Genomic DNA, 20,979 nt, shown 5'->3' on the forward strand with positions numbered 1-20,979 from the left:
AGCTACAAAACTTGCGGGTCGGCGGCTATAAATCAGCGCGCAACGAAACAAAGGAACATTTTCTGTTGCCTACCTCCAGGCGCAGTTCGAATGATATGTTTGTGTGTGTGGGTGTGCAGTTTTTAACAACATCTGGCGCTGATTTTAAGGCCGCGCTTGGGGAGAGATTCGTGGCTTAATTACAATAAAATATTTAAACCGCTCGCCCGGCTTGGCTTTCTGACTCTTTTCCGGTCTTAAGATGCGCGCGCGTTTTTGCCAGGTGTTTATGGGTCGAACATTGGTTTTTACGACCTGCCACACATGTCGAAACGTAATTTGATAGTTATGGCCGTTCCCCTACCCCCTCCTCACCACCCCCAATGGGAGGCAGCAATATGTGCCAAGAGAGGCAAACAGAAGCTGGTGTTGTCAAAACTTTTAAGCAAGTCGCATGAATATTTAGTTGCGTAATGTTGCCCAAAGAGAGAGAGAGAGAGAGAGAGAGAGAAAAACCTGCCTCACTCACGCGCTTTATCTTTAATTTGCGCGACAAGCCAAACAAAACAAAAGGAAAACACAAAGCGCAAGAAAAGAAAATGCTAATTTTATTGACACCCCTCAACGCCCACAATAACAGCAGCAACAACAACAACAACAACTTCTTGCAGCAGGCACACAACGCGGAAATTGAAGAAAGGTAAGCGGTTGCGGGTTGCGACTTGTGCTGTGAGTGGGCGGAGGGAGAAGGGAGGAGGGGCAGTCATTCAGTAGATGTGGCATGGCCTCGGCACTGGCAAGTCATTAACACATTTGAGCCTCACCCCCTCCGTAAATGTATAAACTACAGCCACGCCTCCTCGATTGTTCCTTCCCCCACTCACATCCTGTGCCTAATTAACACGTTTTGAATTGTGAATTTTGAAATGCGGCAATCGCAAACACAGCAACAACAACAACAACAAGAATGCCAGTCGACAACAATTTATGCAAAACGGATTTAGTGTTAAGTAAAACAACTGGGGAATTTGCATTAATCATTGCTACGAATTTTAAATACACTTTTGTATTTAGGAGAAAAATTCAAAATTAACACAAAATGCTGATGGTAAATATCAGACAATTAAGAAGTGTTTTAATATATAAAGATATAACAGGATTGTTATTAATTGATTGACAATATTCATTTTAAAATAAAATACACAGCATTGACTTTGTTTTAAATATTATATATACATATGTACAATGAACTTCTTTTTCGCTGCACAAATATATTTAACAAAAATGGTAGAAATAAGAATTTGTGTTATTTTTAACTTCTCAACTACATAACAAAGCAGATTAAACTCATATTTGTGATTATTTAAAAATTAAGTATACGCAAACTTTTGTAAATATTTAAGTTTTCACCCAAATGTTTTAAACTGGAAAATAATAATTTAAAATGCAACGGCTTTCTAGAATTAAAAAATCTTTGCAAAATAATATAAATGAATAATTTTGTATACATTTCAGTATGCCGGAAAAACGTCGTAAGAAGCCTAAAAAAATATATTGTAATAATGTCCTTGGGTTTATTTTTAAAAAAGGGATCTCTCAATTTAGGGACAACGCCATACATAATTCAATAACATTCTCAGCGCTATGTAAATAACCCAAACCCGCACCCGATGAGAGTCTGCTAATATCCTTTGGCATAAGTGTAGAACAATCTGGTGGCATATTGATTCCTGGTTCTTGGCCTCAACAGGCAAGCCTGCGGCACACTTTGAACCTTTTTTTAGTCGGCGAAATGGAAATGGTGAAAATGGGAAAAGGGGAATCGGAATTGGCCTAAAGAGGCGTCGCAACCTTGAAGGTGTCAAAATAACATATTTCAAGGGGCGTTTGGGCGTGGCATTTGTTAGGCACAAAATGAAATTAAAACGCGCATAAATTATATGATGAAGAAGCCCAAAACTGACGACAACGACGTCGTTGTCGAAAATCGTTGAATATATTAAGACATTTTGGCGGCTGTTAATTTCTGGCATAAAGTTTTGCATACTTTTGTGTGAGAGGGAGTTAAAGAGAGAGAGAGAGAGAGAGAGAGAGAGAGAGAGAGTGGGAAAGGGGAATGCATAATTGCTCAATAGTGCTCAGCATTTTGTTTAAGCAATTACGTCGATGAGGGAGACCTAAAGAAGCTGAGGATGAGAAGTGGAATGGCTGTGATTTATGTATGTGGCTGCCACGCCCAACCAGATTGTGTGTCAGTTCCACAACGTAAATGCGAGTGTGTGAGTGTGAGTTGCATGTCATTTGATTAACTGAAGTTGTTGTTGTTGCCACTGCTGCAAGTAAGCCCCAAGAATTTCACTACAATTTTAATTTTATCCCTTCATTCGCTTGTCCCTGTCACTTCTCCTCTCTACGATGCAGCCAATGCACAACTCATTTACGTGCGTTTTATGCCAAGCAGCTGCTGTCAAGCTGCATTGTCCTTGTGCAAATTAATTAAAAACTGTTTAAACCGTCGTCGCTTTCATTGAACAGTCTTCCCCACCTCCCCCGCTCCAACGCATTAAGTCGCTTCCATTTCCCAAAACAAAAAAAAAAACAAATAACAACCAACGAGTCGAAAATGTTAAAAATCGCAGCAGCAAAATACATATATTCACATCTTTTGCGTTGACAGGCCAAGCGAATATTACGAGTCGTATACGTAATCGCACTCGTATCTCGTATTGCTTTGCATATTCATCTTGCTACGAGAAAGTTAAGGCATGGTCCACAAAAGTGTGTTGGACAGGTTGTATTTCTTGTTGTTTCTCTTTTATTTTACAGCTCTCAGTCATCAAAGTTCAAACTGCCTGCCGTTATATTTGTCCTTCTTCCACCTCCGTCGCCTTTTCGCTCTACCCTTTTATTTAAATCGAAAAAAGTTTGCACTCGGCTTTTAGCTTCACTCTGTATTTTATGACTAGTTGTAATGCCAACTGTCTCCACGGCTGCGATGAAAGTATCTCAGCCTCAAGTGGCCAGAAGTCGTGAGTTAGAGCTTTCTCCACTGTGTGACTGCTTCTGCTTCTTCTCCCTTCCCTTATTTGTTACAGGCAAATAAAAAATGCTAAAGCCAAAGCCAAAGCTAAAGTACAAGTCCGAGTCCAAGTCTTTCTCCAACTACAGTGAAAATTATACAACAAATAACTGCATTGTACTGCGCTGCTCTATCTGGAATTCTATGGAATTTTCAAATTAAAATTCATTCCAACCTTAAGCTCTCAGCAGGTGAACAATAAGAAAGCTACGTAAGTGGGGTCTTAAATGCATAATATCTCACAATGTTTACCCTAGCATCGTTATTGTCATAACTGTACAGATATTTGCATTGCATAGTTCAAGTTAATGTGTTAACGAGTTGACAAAGGTACATTAAGGAAAACAAACCTTGATATAGAAGCTAGTTACATTGAACTTAATTTTGAAATATATTTGTAAATGCTTATAAATTCGAACAGTTATATTATATATAAACTTTAGAGTTCAGTTCAATTTTAAATTCTATTTCTACTTCTTAAGAAAAGAAGCGATTTTTACCCTGTTCATTTTTCTTGTAAGGTTCCTTACATTGGCTATTTAAGTGGAAAATATATACGTTTATTTTTTAATGTTATTTCTTTTTTATTATGAAATGTTCATATTTTTTCAATGTTTTAAATATTGTAAAGTCTCAAATTCAGTTCAGCATATTCTATTTCTAACTGAAATATGTGATTGTTCCTCCTGATAATCTTTCTTATAAGGTAACCATATCTGTTAGTGGAGAAAATGTACGTTTATTTTTGAAATTTATTTCTTTTGAATTTGTGAAATGTTCATATTTTTTATTGTCTCAAATTCAATTCGACTTCGAACTATATTTCTACTCATCCTATTTATATATATATAGTAATTTTTTTTTTCATCCCAATTCTCGTGCATTTGTGAAATATTCATATTTTTTATGTAAAGTGTTCTAATAATAACTATATTTTTTCTTTTGTTGATGAATCATTTTATTAAATTAGTTCAAGAATATTTAGTAATTTGAAGCAATCAAGAAAGACACCGTAAATTTGAAGTTAGTCGTCTCTTTGTATTGTTCATGTGCTCACCTTCGCGTGTGTTCACTGTACCTCACACATACTACTAAACTTGGCTGGCATTTTTTATGACAACTCAATTTCGAAATACACTTTAGTTTGTCAGCAGCAATCGCTCCGCTTTACCACCCCTCCGCAACCTAACCACCATTCGCATTGCCACGAACCACGAACGCAACTCACACCTTGAACCAACAACAAGTCACCCGCACCTAGAGCAATCCATGACCTGATCTATAACCGGGTTGATTTGCTGTTGTTGTTGTTGTGGCACACAAAACGCATAAATTTATGTCAAAGACTCGAGTGCCAACATCAGCTAGGCGACAGCCACCCAGCCAAACGACAAAAACAAATTTATTTGGACTTTTTAACAACTTTTGTGAATGTGCATTTGTGTATCTGTATCTGTATTTGTATCTGTATCGGTATCTGTGCCACATGTATCTATGGCTGAGGTGTTGCTACTGCAAAAGTTGCCATACAGTTTGCAAAATATTTTTTTATGTGCATATTCTAAAAGGGGTCGGAGCTCTGATGTGTTTAGTTCTGTTGTGTGTTGAGCACATGTTCCTCAAACGACTTCGCACACACTGTGATGAGTTAACCCTTTTGGCCTTTCGCAATTTGTTTGTGTGGGGGGATTCGCTTTGAGCCGAGTCTTTTTTGGCCACTTTTGCTGATTGCGCTAGAGTAGTTTTGCGAACCAAAAACATTAAAATCTAGAGCTCATCTAGAGCCCAAGTCGAGTGGCTGCTTAAACACCTGGCCTGCCACGCAGCCAGCTGCATGGCTACAATTTAGCACTCCGCCCCCCGAAAAAGTGAAAAAAAAGTTGACAACAACAATTTCGAGTGTGGCATTTTAGTTAAGTGGCAATTGCTGTAAGTGCGGATGGGTTTTTAAACTCAGTCAGTTAGTCGCTCAGACAGCACCCACAGACAGCTGGGCACAACTGTTGCGCCTTTTTGGTTTGGCAACATGTTGCCAGCAGAGAGCGGAACGAAATGGCAATGAAACATGCGTGCTCTTAAATACCATACTCGGCTATCACGAAGTGTCAACGAATCGAAGTCGTGTCTGTTTGACCCAGAAACGAAGTCAGCCTAAAAGTAGGCAATGCTTTTTTCAAGGTGATTTATTGAAGTTTGCAGTAAGCGAAGTTTGAGCTTATATTTAATATTGAATTCTTTACATATTATAATTCATTTATATTCATTATATATTATTTATCTTATTCCGTTTGTTCCTCACTAACCTAGCACAATGCAGCCGAGTCCTTTTGGCAACAAATGTTGCTAAACATTTCGCTCTCTTTGCCTCTCGATTGCGCCTGCGTCAAAGGCAATCGCATTCACTCGGCAGCTGGACTCGTGTCGAGTTCGCGGTTAGCCGAGCTATCAGGCTGCCTCGTGTGTGGCTGTTTTGTGTTGCTGCCGCTCGTTTTAAGCTATAATAAAACACAAATTGTGTTAGTTGGTAAGAAGCATTCGGTGGCAACGGGCGGCAAAAGCGGACGCAGCCGAAGTTCATTTACAACATTCAGAAACATCAGAAACGAAATTCCTCAGAAAATCGCGCGGAGTGTAAGTTACGTCTGCGGCGAGAAGTGAATGTCGAGTGAGTGTGTGCTGGTGTGTGTGAGTGTGTTCTTAGAGCTAATGTAGAGCACAGAGCCTAGACGCCTCTCGTTGTGCGTTTGTAATTATGCAAATGGCCCTCGACGGTCGACGGTCGACGGTCGACAGCAGCAGCTCAGCTCAGTGGACAAATGGACAGTGCTTGTTGTGTGGTGGCATAGAATGTGGCAGTTGCAAGGCTGCAACACTCAAGTGCAACTGTTGCCAGAAACTGTCGACCTTGCTGTCGACATGCCGCATGCATATTCATGCCGGGTCCAAACACACACACATACACACAATCAAAAGAACTATGCACTACTATGCAACATGAACAAAAAAGTGGGCCAACTGCAGCAGCAATGGCAGCGGCAACGGCAACAAATTTCAGCTCAATTTAAACCAAAACTTGTGCTCCACTTTTTACCTGGGCGCTGTGCCAGCTCAACACTCGCGTTTTTCTCCCCTCTTTTGTGGCAAATCCCAGCATCCTCTCAATCTCAGTCTCTTTCTCTGTCTCCAGCGCACTTTTGGCTCATCTGTCAAATTCTTATAATTTCTAAGGAATTTTCCTTTATGTTGTGTTCTCGTTTGCTATTTTTATGTTTTGCTGTTGTCCACTTTTATTTTTCGTACAACTTGTTGTCCTTGGCAGTCGCCAAAAAAAAAAAAACGCAAATAAATTTTGTTTTTATTATTCAACTGTGACAGCTGATTGTACGTTTCTACTTCTTCTGCTTGCCACATAATGTGGCAATAACATCACAGCTTTGTGTCTGCCTTCTAGCATCCTGACATTCCGTTTTTTTTGGCGCGCAGACTTTGCGAACATTTTGTGCAAAAGTTTAGCTTCAGCTTTAGTTTTAGTGTAATTGCATTTTGTGCGCCAAAAAATTCACAGAAATTGTCAAATTATGAAAGTTGAAAGTTTCTGTTTCAACTTTGCAAAAAAAAAAATGAATACAAGTTTCTCATGCGTGTCTGAAAAATAATAAGGAATTAAAAATTTGTGAAAAACTCATTTAGCAAATTCTATCAAAAAAATCAACTTATTTACCATTAAAGTTACATTTAAAGTTGCTTTCATCGTGCGACAACTCATTATTATATTTGTGAACGCATAAAAAACTGTTGTGAAATTTATGTGTTTTCGAATTTACACTCGGTGTAAAAATCTCATTAAATTTGCAAAAGTTTTTAATGTGATTTTTTAATAGCAATAAAATGTCAGAGTACAGAGTTTCTTTTTTAACCCCGACGATTTATAGAATACCAAGTGCTATTTAGATTATAAAGGCTGTGTTGTTTTTTTTTGGCATTGTAGTCGAGAAATGCCGTTCTAATTGTTTGGGGTTTGGCTTTCAGCTCTCTCTTGGCAGTGGCTAATAAGTTAACAGCACGCAAACAATTTTAGAGTCATGGCAAACATGAAGAGGGCAAAGATGGCAGCAGGTGTAATACGTATGTGTATACACACACACACACACACACTCACACACAGAGAGAGGCGGCTACAAGCCTGTAAACATGAATAAGACATTAGGTATCCAGTTTACATGTGTTGAATCTGCCAGGCAGCAAGTCAGCCACAGTTTTGAGTCGAGGCACGAGGCATGCTCGGAGTATATAGAGACAAATTATGATTATTAGGAAAATATGTTAATTTAATGTCTAGGCGTATCTTCAACTCTATTTAAGTACTGTCTACTCCCTAGAAATTGAAATGTCTATGGCTTTAAATATTCATTGGCTTAAAATAGGCGCTGCATCGAGAAGTGTGTTGCATACTTTTGTATATGTATGTGTGTATAGTGGCATTTTCAATCAATTTAATTGAAATATTCCATTACAGAGTCCTGAATGAAATCGGCTTAAAGTGCCACACACACACAGCAGTTGAAGCACAATTAAAGAGTCGATACAATAATTTTTTGAAAGAATGTTCGAAATGTTTAACAAATTAAATTGTAATGTGCCATGCGGCTGCCATAAGTAGGCAACAACAATAATAACAACAACAACAATAATATTACGCGGGTGAATTGGTAAAAACAAATAAAGCGAAAAAATGGCAGCAAACGGTAAAGCGACAACAACAAATATTCAACGTGTGCAACGAATGTGGCAGCATCATCTTGTGTTGTTGTTGTTGTGGCAGTGAGCATAAAATTGCATTCGTTGTTAACATGAAAATGCCATTTGAGTTGGCGGCGTTTCAGTGAGTTTCAGTGACCAGTGCTTCCCAAACTGTGCAGCGAGTCGGATTAATATGTATGCTGCGTAAACAGCAATTGAAAAAGTGCAGCAGCTGCCACGCTGAGCCATTAAAAACACCAACAACAACAACAACAACTACTACTTCGACAAAAACAACAACAAGAATAATAAAAAAAACCACAAACGAGCTGCGAACAAACAAACCACGCTCCATCAGCAACAACAACAACAATAGGCATTAAGAAAAATAAATAACCGAAGAAGCGACAACAACAGCGAATATGACGACCATTAAGCTGCTTATTATCGGTAAGTCTTATCTCACAATTAAACAGCAGCAGCAGCAGCTGCAATTTCAATTACGACAACAATAGCAAATGCTATTTTCTGCTTTTTTTTGTTGCATCCCAAAACTTTTACCTTAATCTCTGCTACATGAAGCGATATGAGTATCAGATGTGATATTCAACAGGGAATTTGCGCTCAATGAACTCGTTGCAAACTCAGCTTAGAAATTAAAAGAGAATTATAAAGTTGATAATAGCTACTTAGCTGAAGTTGAAGCACTAAAACTGCATCAAAAGAAATTCACACTGAAATCTCTATTTATTAATAGCAAAGTTCATTCGAGTTGCGCAAAATTAATGAACTGCAACTGAATTTATTGGCCACTCAATAACATTATTAGTAGTACTCAAAGTACATAAATCAAAATAATTATTTATTTTAAAGGCATATTAGATCAATACAAAACAAGTAAGAAAGTTACAGTCGAGTGTGCTCGACTGTGAGATACCCGCTACCCATTTTTAATAAAGGCAAAATATTGCGGTATCATTTTCAAAATATACCGAAAATACTAAAAATACTAAAAATATACCAAATGGTATGTTTGGTATATCGATATAGTACACCAGTCAAAATATACCATAGACGGCACAATATACCAGATTGTCAGCCAAAGCAACTAAGACCCCCAGTAAATAGGCGTTTTTGCCCATACAAAAGTATTTCTTTAATAACTTCCACAATTTTTATCTGATCGCAACCACATTTTCAGGAATCATAACTACTACAGTAATTATTGTATATACCAAAACTCTAGCTTTAAAATTAGGCTTGTTATTCGATTTTTTTTGATTTGCGGGGGCGGAAGTGGGCGTGGCAAAAATTTGAAACAAACTTGATCTGCGTGCAAACATAACAAATGCTGTCGAAAACAATTATAGCTCTTTCTCTTATAGTCTCTGAGATCTAGGTGTTCATACGGACGGACGGACCGACAGACGGACAGACGGACATGGCTATATCGTCTCGGTTGTTGACGCTGATAAAGAATATATATACTTTATAGGGTCGGAGATGCCTCCTTCTACCTGTTACATACATTTCCTGCCGGCACAAAGTTATAATACCCTTCTACCCTATGGGTAGCGGGTATAAAAAATAATTTCAAGAATAGGCTTTTTCTTTAAAAAAAAAAAGCTGATTTATTGAAATTTGTTGAACATTATTTCCATTTATTTATTTATTTATTTAACACTTGCAACGCTGAAAAAAATAAAAAAGTTTTTAAAATCAAGAACATTCGACTTAAAAATTGTGTTCTTTAAGAACCACTTTTTCAAACTAAAAACCTTAGTCTGAAAATAAGACCAAAAATAGATTTAGGTTACAAAATTCTGTAATCCATCGAAATTATAGTTTTTTTTACACAGTTTTGTGTGTTTTGTTTCACTTAGTCTTAAAAGTGTAAAATTTTTTCTTCTTATTAATAAGAACTTGGGTCTTATATCAAGTACTCTTGAATTCTAATATTAAGATTTTCATGCTCGTGACGCACTTTTTGAACCAAAATTCTTAGTACTAAGTCCAAAATTTTGATTTTAGAACTTTTTTTTTGGTAAAATTACTAAAGATATAAATCGAGTCTCAATTCTTTTTGTAATATTTATTTATATAATATTTAAATTTCAGTTATATACATTTTTTATTTAAATAACTTCACTTTTATCCCTTAATTAATTATAAAACGAGCCTCAATTTTTTTTTATAATATTTGCTCATATTGAAATTTCTTTTATTTTTATTTAAATAACGTCAGTCTTATTTTTTTATTATTCAATTAACATTATTATAAAAGACTCGAACTGAAAGCAGCTTCTGGGAAAATAAAATGCCGCCAGGTTTTTCTCATTTCATAAAACAGAAAGAAACCAACTGTTTGAGTTTGTTAGACCATAATCATAAATGAAACGTAGTTTGTAAAATAAAAAGAGAAATGATTTTGTGAGAAGTAGATTAACATAATTTTGCTGCGCAATATGTAAATGAAATAAGCAGCTTTAGGCTCAAGCATATGAATGATGAATGAGTCCACAATTTTTATTTTTGGTCTGTTTTTATGCTACAATTTTGTGTTTATTGCTTCCAAACGATTATAAAGTATAAACCTCTTTCTATTTTTCTGAAGTGTTTAAAGCTGTTGTTACTGCTTAATGTCAAGGATTGCAGTTGTCTGTTGCTTTTTTTTTCGTTGTTTTCCATTTTGTGTGGAGGAGTTTTCGTTTTATGCGCGCTTTGGGAAATTTCAGCATGCCACAAGATGTGGGAGGTGGGTGGTAGAGAGGGGGCGTGGTCTACTCCCAGTCCACAATCGGCAGCTTATGCGTGTGTTGTGGCTGCGTTTGGGGCATGACCATAAACAAGATATGTCGTCCACTCGACACAACAACAGCAACGACCAAGCCACTCATCATGACCCAGAGATGGGCACACACACAAACACACACAAGCACACACACACCCATACAGTCCATTCGCTGCGGTATATATTCGCATCATCTTTAAGCATTGGCTACAGCGTATCCACTTCAACGCACAAAACTCAACGCCGCAAAATTTGTTAACAATTCATTTCCGCGCTTTGGGCTTCATAAATTGCTTTTATTAGCAGGCACAGCAACAACAACAACAGTAGCAACAACAACAACAGCGACGACAATAACCAAAAACCGGAATATAAAGCAACTTTTCTCCTGTTGTTGCTCCTCTTTTCCTCTCTTTGTTGGTAATAATACACTTGAACTTTTGCATAGCAAATAAAAAGCGTTAAAATGCGTGAGGTGGCGAGTGAGAGAGCCGGGGCGAACGGTGAAGAGGGGGTTGGGGAAAAACTGTCTGAAAATCAAATTAAAAGAGACGCCAGTCGGTGGTCGGTGGTGACGCCCTTTGCCCTCGAGGCAGTGACAAGTTGTGAAGCGGAATTGGACGTGAATTTTGGACGTGCGGGAGAGTGCGGGATGTGGAAATGGATGTGGGCATGGATGTGGACATGGGATGTGGATGTAGCTGTGGATGTAGATGTGAATGCGAATGCGATGTGGACAGGACTCTGCAAGTTGTTGACAGGCACGCAGGCAATAAAATTCAATATTTCATTAAAACGCACGTTACGCATACGCAGCGTGTGCCCGAACCAACACACACACACACACACAGCAACGTAACGTAACGTAACACAAACCGCAACTGCGTGTTGTTGTTTTTATCACACGCAGCGTCAACTGGCCCAACGCTCAAATCCGATTTCATGTTATTAGCGCTGACCTCTCAACTCCTCTCCTTTCTCTGCTTTCTCCTTTGCTCCTCGCCCCATCAAAACACACACGCCATGGCCCTGAAACGAATTCCGAGTCGCGAGTCCAAAACTCCAGGCTAAAGTCCAGCCAGAGAGAGAGAGAGAGAGAGAGGGAGTCCTCATCGAAATTGAGTCGTTTGGCGTGCCCAAAAACCCGGACTGGTTAGTTAACCTGGTTATCCGGGGGCCGAGGCCGAGGCCCCGGTTTTCGGTAGACTTGTTAGGCGGCTGCGACGCTGACAGATTATTCGCTTTATTATTCATAAGGACTTTGCCCCGCCTTCGGACTAGAAGCTCTCGGACTGGCAGCAGCAGCAGTTATTCATTACATTCAGGGCGTCGCGCGGTCGCATTTGAAAAACAGATTGAAAAAGGTACATCGAGCCAATGGAAAGGTTTGTGACATGTTAAACGCGTGCTCCCAACTCAATTAGGGGGCGAAACTGACAGGCATTGCCATTTGGTCCAACGACAACGTAAATAGATTAAATGTTTCCAAATGCTCAAGTATGCAGCATAATAAGTTTTTGATTTATTTTTTGTCCAAAGGGTTTATACATTTTTTAATGGGTTTGAGGGACGTTTTGAAAAGGCTTTCAAAAAACAAAAAAATGGTTTATGTGGAGAGGTTGAATTAAAGAAGTTATATTTAGCATTTCAAATAAACTGAAAGTTACTTTAAAAGTGAATCGATTTTCACTGAAAAAAGGTTTCCAAAAAAGTTCCACGAATGTGTACAATTGAAGCAAACATTTTACACTTTTAACGTTGTTATTAAGTAAAATATTGAAAATATTAACTGACATTATTATATTAAATTTTAACTGAAAAAAGGTTTCCAAAAAGGTTTAACTAAAGTGTATTGTTAAGGACGAGATTTTAAAATGATTATTTTTTTTTTTTTGAATTTTAAGTCAGTTATTAATAATATTATAGTCAAAAGTACAAACTGAAAATATTTTAAAAGCGAATCAGTTTTGATTGAAAGAATTCCGTGAAGGGTTAGGGTTTAGCTTAGGAAATGATTTCTAATGCGATTCAATTTCTGTATTCGCATTTTGAACCTTTTTATTTAGACAGTTATTAAAAATATTACATTAAGCATTTTAAACTAAAATAAATTTTAAAAGCGCACAACTTGTAACTTAAAAAAGTTCCCAAAAAGTTGTCACTAAGACGTAAAGTTAGGGCAACGGTTTTTATACAAAATTTGGATAATAATCAGCAATTTAAACCGAAAAAAGGATTCCAAATATGTTGCGATTCGAACATTTTATTTACACTTTTAACGTCAGTTTTTGGAAATATTGAAAAGTTAGTGTAAAGTTAAAGCAAAGATTAATAACTTTCAAACATAAAATGTGTACTTTGAACATTGTTATTAGTATTATGTTTAGCATTTCAAACCGAAAAATATATTTATAAATCGAATCAGTGTTGGTAAAAGGCTTCACTATAGTGCACCATATAGTTAAAGCAAAGATTTGTCATGAAATTCGATATGGAAATTGTGATTAATTCATTCGCAAGCGTCGTCAATTGCTTCGATCCGAATTGAGGTTAATAATTATCGAGCTAATTATACATTTCGTTTAACCAGCTGTGAGGACAACACTTCCGCCATTTACAATTATCATCATCAGCTTGCAATTGGGGGCGTATACGTTATATATGTATATATCGCCCATTCAAGTATGTTTTTGGGCTGTCGGCGAAGCGTAGGGCACTCGAATGGTCTGAAGTGCTTGACGCTAATGTCGCTCGGTCGCTGCTCATTTGGATTTATTAATTGCGCTCTGGCATTGTGCCGTAGCAAGTAAATTAATTAGCAAATACTTGCCTTAATAATCATTTTAATGGAATTTGTAATTTAATGCGCCTAACGAGAGTTTTATGTGTGATTACGGGAAACTGCTCAGCGGCAAGTCGCCAACTTCTCTCTTACTCCCCAACCCCCCGCTCGTACTCTTTGAGTTAACCAATGGCTACCCCTATTGATTTTCTGAAATGCTTCGTTCTGCTGTCTGCACAAGCGAAGCAGAAAACACAGTAACACAAACACACAGAGAGAGAAGGAGAAGCAGAAGAAGAACAAGAACCAGAACGACAACCAGAAGCAAAACCGCAATTTGTTTAAGCGGCTTTAAATATTTCAACGACGGCAACTTGGCAGACTTGAAACGTCGATGGGGTTTCGTCGTTAACGGATCTCTCAGTTTCGGTCAGTTGGGTCAATCAACTCGCTCTCTCTTTTATCTCCCCTCAGTCTCCCTCATTCTCTTTCGTCTTTCGACCGGACAGTCAATCACTTAATAAAACTTTTATGGCATGCCATTAATTGATGGCGCTAAATTCGCAGTGCAATAAAACACAAAGCAATTCAACTGCGGCGAGCACAATGTAAGGGAAGAGCGGACTGGAAAAGCTTCAAATAATTGGAATAATTCAGCTGCGTGCGGTGCTTTTTTTGTGTGTGTGTTTTATATATTTTTACGATTTCACTTCCACCTCACATTTACTTAGCTCGTGTCTCGCTCTGTCTCTGTCTGACTTGAGTTTGCATCTCGCTTTTTGCTGATATGCTAAATAGCCGGCAAAGTTGGCCATAAATTTTAAAGCTTTCAATTATAGGGCGATAAGTTGAACGTTGCACAAATCGAGCAACTGAATCTCATATCTCCAATCGGCAAACACAAACATGAACCGACACACACACCCGCACACAAACACACACACACACACGCACATGTTATGAAGAGAAAAGTTTTCACAGCTCAAGTAGTGAAATATTTTCCAGTAGCTTGCACAACCCAAAAAAGCAACTCTGCATTTGTGTGTGTGTGCGGATGTGTGTGTTTGTGTGTGTGGAGCTTAGCAGCTGCAAAACTAAACACACGTAAAATTTGCTTTAACTTAAATGCATAAATTGCACAAGAGCAACACAAAAACGCAGCGAATCGAAACGGAATCATGTGATATGGATACACAAGCACTTTCGGGTATTCATCCTGTGAGCCCAAAAACCCGGATGAATGCAAGTGTTTTAAACACGAATCTTGACATGCGCATATATGTATATGAATATATATATGTATCTAAATTCTAGTCATATCTGCATGAGTATGTGTTATCTTTTAATTAAACATGAAAGTGAGTTCGCCTTGCAAATTTGCCAACTTCAAGAGCGCAAAATTCCAGACCAACAAAATGTTTTGTCAGCCTAAACAGAAATCGATGCACACAAACTTCCCTCCTTTCTCCTTTCATACTCTCCCTTCCCTCTCCCTTCCCCCACTCCTTGCTTAAGCCTTTGCAGCACAGGCGAAAATTCACTTAAATATGAAATGAGATTTTGTTGTATGCAAAAGTTGATCGACTGCTTAATAGCAACTAATATTGAAGCTCAAAATTATATTTGCATAGAGAGCACATGACGAATGCATAAGATATGGGCTGTCTGCTTTAAGCGCTTCGAGAGTGTCAAGTTGATGGATAGAAATGAATAGTTGCTCTAATGAGAAGAAAGCCAATGCTTAATGTGTGAGATGATGACTGAAATGCATATTTACTAATATATTTATTAATATATTTGCAATGGTTTTCATTCCTAATGCAATTATAATAAGCAATTCGTTGAATGAAAGTGTGAAATGAAACTAATTCTTAACAGAAAAATACATATAATTTATGATTTAAACTAATGTGGAAACGTATGTATTTAAGATTTCGAAATTGATTTCTATAATGAATTATATTACATTTTTGTATAACAAATTTGTTGATAAAATAATGCTAAATTTCAAATATATTTGCAGAAACTCTTAACTTAAATTCTTGACTACTTTTATTCATCGAAAAAAAAACAGATACAATATTAAAAGCCTTTTGATATTATGAATTACAGTTCTCGATCTATTTTAACCCAAGCCATATACAACATTAGAGTCAGCTGCATAATTATTTTATTTATTTTCCCCTTCATAAAAGATAATGAATTTAAGATAAAATATAGATAAATATATAATAATGGTGAATTTCGAATATGTTAATAAAACTGTTTAACTTAAATTCTACACTCTTTTTATGCGTCTTGAATAATTATAATGAGTTCATGATAAAACAAATACTATTTTCATTACTATATGTATTCTTCTGACTGTTACATACACTTCTTAGAGGCACAAAGCTATAATACACTTTTACGTATATACAAATATGTTGATTATGCTGAATATTGCTGAATTTGAAATATATTTACACAACTTGTTAACAGCAATTCTCGACCAGTTTTATGCGCTTTAAACAAAATAATATTCTTTCAGCAGCTCCCCAATTTTGCAAGCAAAAGAAGCTGTGAACAACTGCAGTGAATAGTATTATATTCTTCGAATTTTCATACCAAAATTCCGACTTAAGGATTGCAAATGTTGTCTGCATTTAAGCATCAGACTCTGCCATATTTCCTTGCTCTTCAGCTCTTATGTTTTTGATATGCACTTGGACAGGTAAAGTTTGGCCAAAAACTTGTTTCTCCATGTGTGTGAGTATGCGTTATGCCATACACTTAAATCAAATAGCAGACGTCGACGCATGTGACATTCATACCAAAAACCAGAGACAATGACATCAGCTTAGTCCGACCCACCTTTGAATGGCTTTTGCGCTCCATCCATCTACAAGTCTCCAACCCGAAAAGTTCCTTATGTGTAGCTACAATTCTCTCTCTTGGCTGACACTGGACGTGGCTTGAAAAATATGAAAGTTGCTGCAAAATTTATAAGACTACCGACCTGACGCTGCTCGCTTGGCCCTCGCTTGGACAACAACATCAGCTTCAGTTTCAGGTTCAGTTTCGGTTTCAGTTTCAGCTTGAGTATCAGCATCAGTTTCAGTTGCTGCCAAGGTTCAGTGCCAGAGAGTTTCACTCAGTTGCATACACAGAGCACGTCGCCCATTTTTGGGGCAATAAAAACGTGGCGAAGAAAAAAAATGTTAGGAAACGAGAAAAAAAAAACCGAAGCGAAACTAAAGAAAAACAAACTTCATACGCATATTTAATTGAAGTTGAATCTGCGCGAGGCAACAAACCGCAAAATCCTAAGATAACAATAACTAAGCTGCTTTAAAGTGCTTTTGCGTTGCGTATACGACGTGGGTGACACTCTAAGAATAGTTGTTATTAATTTCAAGAGAGCCATTCATATTAATATATTATTATTTTTGCTAAAAAATAAATTAAATACATTTAAAACGTCTAAGAATATTTTTGCGTTAAAAATAAATAACTTTGAGGCACCCAGCTATTTTAAACAATTGTTTTTGATATGGTAGCTTAAAATACATTTAATCGGTAGGCGGAGAATTGCACCGCAGGGAGATCCAGTGACAGTTTACAGCATCGCTTGAGCAAACTTACGAGCATGACGTAGAGATTCGAGGAAAACGAGCAAAGATTTGCAGAGAAAACAAATCAAAATGAAAATAAGCAAAGAAGGAAAAGCCAAAAACCGCACACAATCACACAAAAATGTCCTTTGGGTGCAAAATCGATTAAAGGCATTGAAAACGAGGAAAAACGGAAGTCAATCAGCAGGCGAGACGCGACAGGGGATGAGACACACAACTGCTTCAGCTGCTGCTGCTGCTGCTATGAAGAGATGAAGAGTGGAGGAGCTCAAGCTACAGCTAAAGAATATATGTATGAAGGGAGAGCAAATGGGATGAATGGGAAGACGAGACGCTGTCTCACCTGATGCTGACATGGGAATTAGTGCTTAGAGCACTTGGATTGCTTACACATAACGAGCAGAACATCCTGAGCCTGACTGCCAGCCATCATCCTTGGTGAGTGGCTGCTGTGAGAGCGAGAGCGAGAGTGAGAGCTGCCTAATAAGCCGTCTAAAGCGTTGATGCCATTGCCATTGCTGATGCCGCATATCACCAATTTGCGCCCACTGTGCGTCGCATTAATGCCAACGAATGTGTTTCGCATTAGCAAAAGAATTTCACCAGTGTTTGCTCTCGGGAGCAAGCAGAGTGTGTAAAGAGAAGAGAGAAGAGCAGAGAAGAGGAGGCATGTATAGTAGATGGGGGGAGTATCTACTGTAATTGCACGCCAATGTACGCACGTAACTGCATATTTACATATCACTCGTCGACAACAACAGCAGTAGCATCCACAGCGAGTGTGGGAAAGTGAATTAAAATAAATTAAAGCATGCTTTCAGGCGCGCCATGTAAATAATGCAGCGCCATTTTTCTCACAGCGTCAAGTGACACCGCGCAGCGCAGCAGCAGCAGCAGCAGAAGCAGAAGCAACTTGAAGTAGGCGTGGCAAAAAACGCCTCACACTGATTGATATGTCTGACGACAAAGAGTGTGAGTGAGTGAAGCAAGGGACTCCTTGAACGACGCTCGCTCGTTGGATCTTATCAGCTCCATTGCTGCCGCTTTTTGTTGCCTCCTCCCACTCCGGTAGGTGTTGAATCATTTACAACAAACGATGCTTCTCGCTCAACTTCTTATGCTACTGATGCTGATGCTGCTGCTGCTTCGTTTGTCATCAAGGTTCATTCGTCTGTCTCATTGTCGCTTCGCTGATTGCGTCAAGTGGGACAGGGAATAACATTAACATCAACACCAAAAGCAACGTCAACACCAACAGCAACATCAACAAGAACAATCGATGCTGCCACTCGCTACTTATTATTATTATTATTATTTACTGCTGCTGCTTGTGGCTATCAAGCTACCAAAGTTGACCAGCTCCTTGAAAAGCCATATCAATTAGATGCATCGCGTTCGTCTTTGTCTCTGTCTTCTCTCTGTGTTTACCTTTTTGTCGTTGTCTCAGCTTTTATTTTCTTTACCTCTCTCTCTCCCTCTCTCTATGTTTATGTTTCACAGCTGTTTCATATTTCGGTCAACTTTAAGATGATTTAACTGAAACACGAGCTGTTTCTTTACCGAACGCCAATTGCCTCAAGGCATTTTCTGAGAATTGTCCTTTGACTTCTAGCACGTGTATTATAGCAATCGGTAATTAAATATTAAAGGCTATGCTTTAATAATTGGACAAAATTCCTTAGCAATTGAATATGATATTTTGATTCGTCTCCGACAATTATTTATTATTAAGCGCCTAAAGAGAATTTAATGAAATGTCATATTACAATTTCTCTTCAAGTATTGATTACACTTGCAATGGTCATAATAACCTTTTTTTTGTTGTTAATAAAATACCTAATTATATGTGTTATATACGACGATGAAAAGGCAAAGCATTTACATAAATTCGTTTAAGAAAACATTTCCGAGTTGCATATTAATTGGACATAATTTAATGGATTATTCAGAGCTCTATCTCTCTCTCTCTCTCTCTTCATTTCATCATCACCATCATTGAATCAGTAAGCAGAAGAAATGTAGCTGCGCTTATATTTGCCACTGCCTTTGCCTTGGTTACCTTTGTCCAACGACGACGAGTTCTGCTTGACAAAACCATAGATGGAGATGCCACACAGTGTGGCAACCCCTTGAAAATGTCACATGAGCTTGGCACACATCTACTACTAGAGCATATATGTATATATGTATATGTGTATCGTATATATTTGTATATTTATATACTATGTATGCAGCACACTTGGTAGTTGCGATGGCATTTGCTTGTTTATCCGCATATACAAATATTTCTCATACGCTCCGTGTACGAGAGGTAAGCTCTTTGATAAACTAGGTGAGTTTTGTTGCTGTCTGCTCGTTGTTGTTGTTGCTATTTCGCATAGTTGTTCTGTTTTATTAACCCAATAACTAAGCAGCCCGCGGCTACTTTTGTCGTTGTTGTTGTTGTTGCTGCTGCCTGAGAGCGCAGCTTTAAGTCAAAATGCCAGCAATGCGGGTCGCTTGTCTCTTGTCTTTGCTTTTGTGTGCCCCACTTGGCAGTGACAACAGCAGCAACAGCAACGACAACAGCAACAGCAAGTCAGCAGTCAGCACCCAACGACTGCTGTCAACTGCAGCAAATCTGACTGCACTCGTCTGCTCTCGCCTCGTCTCCCTTTCACTCGCCCCGCAGCCACTTATCTAACACCTTTGACTTCATTGCAGCAACAGCAGCTGGCGCTTATCTGTCATGGTTACGAGTTGGGATTTTAATTAGCGCCTAGCCCAGTGTAAAACCCAAGCATAACATAGACCAACTCACTCATGTCCAGCACACGCTGCGCTTCCTACTATGGCTCAGCTTGCAACCTGCCGTCGTCGTCGTCGCCGTCGTTGCATGCACCGTTTTTTCCTTTGCATGGCATTTGCCTGCTCGTTCGTTTGTTAAAACGTTTCCCAGCTCTTTCCTCATTTTTTTTCTGGCTGCTTTTTGGTTGTCCTGGCGACGACGTTGACACGCGCTGTTCGCTCATTATCCTTTATGAATTTTTCATAACTGCAACACACAGTGGCAGCAATTGAAATTTTAACCTTTTTTTGACAAGAGCAGCACCGGCAGCAGGCACCGGGGGAGAAAGTGATAATTTTTTGAGCGCGTGCTCGGCAAGCTAATGCCACAAAGTAAAGTTGGCTGCAAATTAGATTTAACCCGGTATAAGAAACTCCATTGAAGTGCGGCGTGCTTAAGCTTAACCCAAGTTTAACCTTCGCACTCTTTTTCCCTCCTTCTTCAGCGTTCAAGATGTCTTCAAGTTGCCTGCAGCTTGCTTGCTTTCGCTTCGCTTCGCTTTTCATCGTCCTGCTGAGAGAGCGCTCCTTAAACGCCACGTGGTGTTGCATTTTTTATTAGCATTTCGCACGTTCTGAGTAGCTTTTCGTTCGTCACCTTTCTGCCAACGAAGGTGTTGTGCTTTTGCCTTTGCCTTAGCTTTTGCTTTTGATGCTCGGCTGTCGCAATCATTGTCGTCTTTTGTTCCCTCCGCCACAAACTAAAGGGTATACATTGGGTATGCCATCAGCTTGATGACGTTTAACAACGGCTGACGTTTAATGCGGAAATTACAATGTAATCAAACCAAATTTAAGTTGGTTAAAAATCAAACTCAGTGTATGGTACAATTTAGGAATAAAAGTCGCATGGATAGGAAACGAATTTTCTTAATTTTAAATGAAGCTAATAGAGTTTTAGTATTATTAAACAAGTAACTAACCCGCATTTTAAAAAGTTGGTGCGGAAATATATTTAAAATATACCAAATAAATATTTTGAGGAAATATTAAAAAAAAAACGAAAATACAGCGTTAGCTGTACCAGTGCGGTATTATTCTTAAAAATATACTGGATTATTATACTGAAAAATACCAAAGGACACTAAAATACAATAAAATCTTTATTTAGTATTTATTTTCAAAAAGAGAGGAAAAGTGCGGAAATATTCATAAAATATACCGAATA

The 20,979-nt window shown here is 38.2% G+C and overlaps 1 protein-coding gene across 3 annotated transcripts in view; it reads left to right on the plus strand.

Moving 5' to 3' along the window:
- The first annotated feature begins 5,594 nt into the window (after window positions 1-5,594).
- The window catches only part of LOC132793285 (hemicentin-1), a 129,692-nt gene continuing 114,307 nt past the window's right edge, over window positions 5,595-20,979 (plus strand). For all 3 annotated transcript variants that reach the window (XM_060803060.1, XM_060803071.1, XM_060803082.1), the window contains exons 1-2: window positions 5,595-5,689; window positions 7,575-8,248. In XM_060803060.1, the coding sequence (XP_060659043.1) occupies window positions 8,221-8,248 (28 nt within the window). In that variant the 5' untranslated portion in view covers window positions 5,595-5,689; window positions 7,575-8,220. The remainder of the gene's footprint in view (window positions 5,690-7,574; window positions 8,249-20,979) is intronic.

Source organism: Drosophila nasuta, chromosome 2L (assembly GCF_023558535.2).
Source record: "Drosophila nasuta strain 15112-1781.00 chromosome 2L, ASM2355853v1, whole genome shotgun sequence".
Classification (NCBI taxonomy): Eukaryota; Metazoa; Arthropoda; class Insecta; order Diptera; family Drosophilidae; genus Drosophila; species Drosophila nasuta.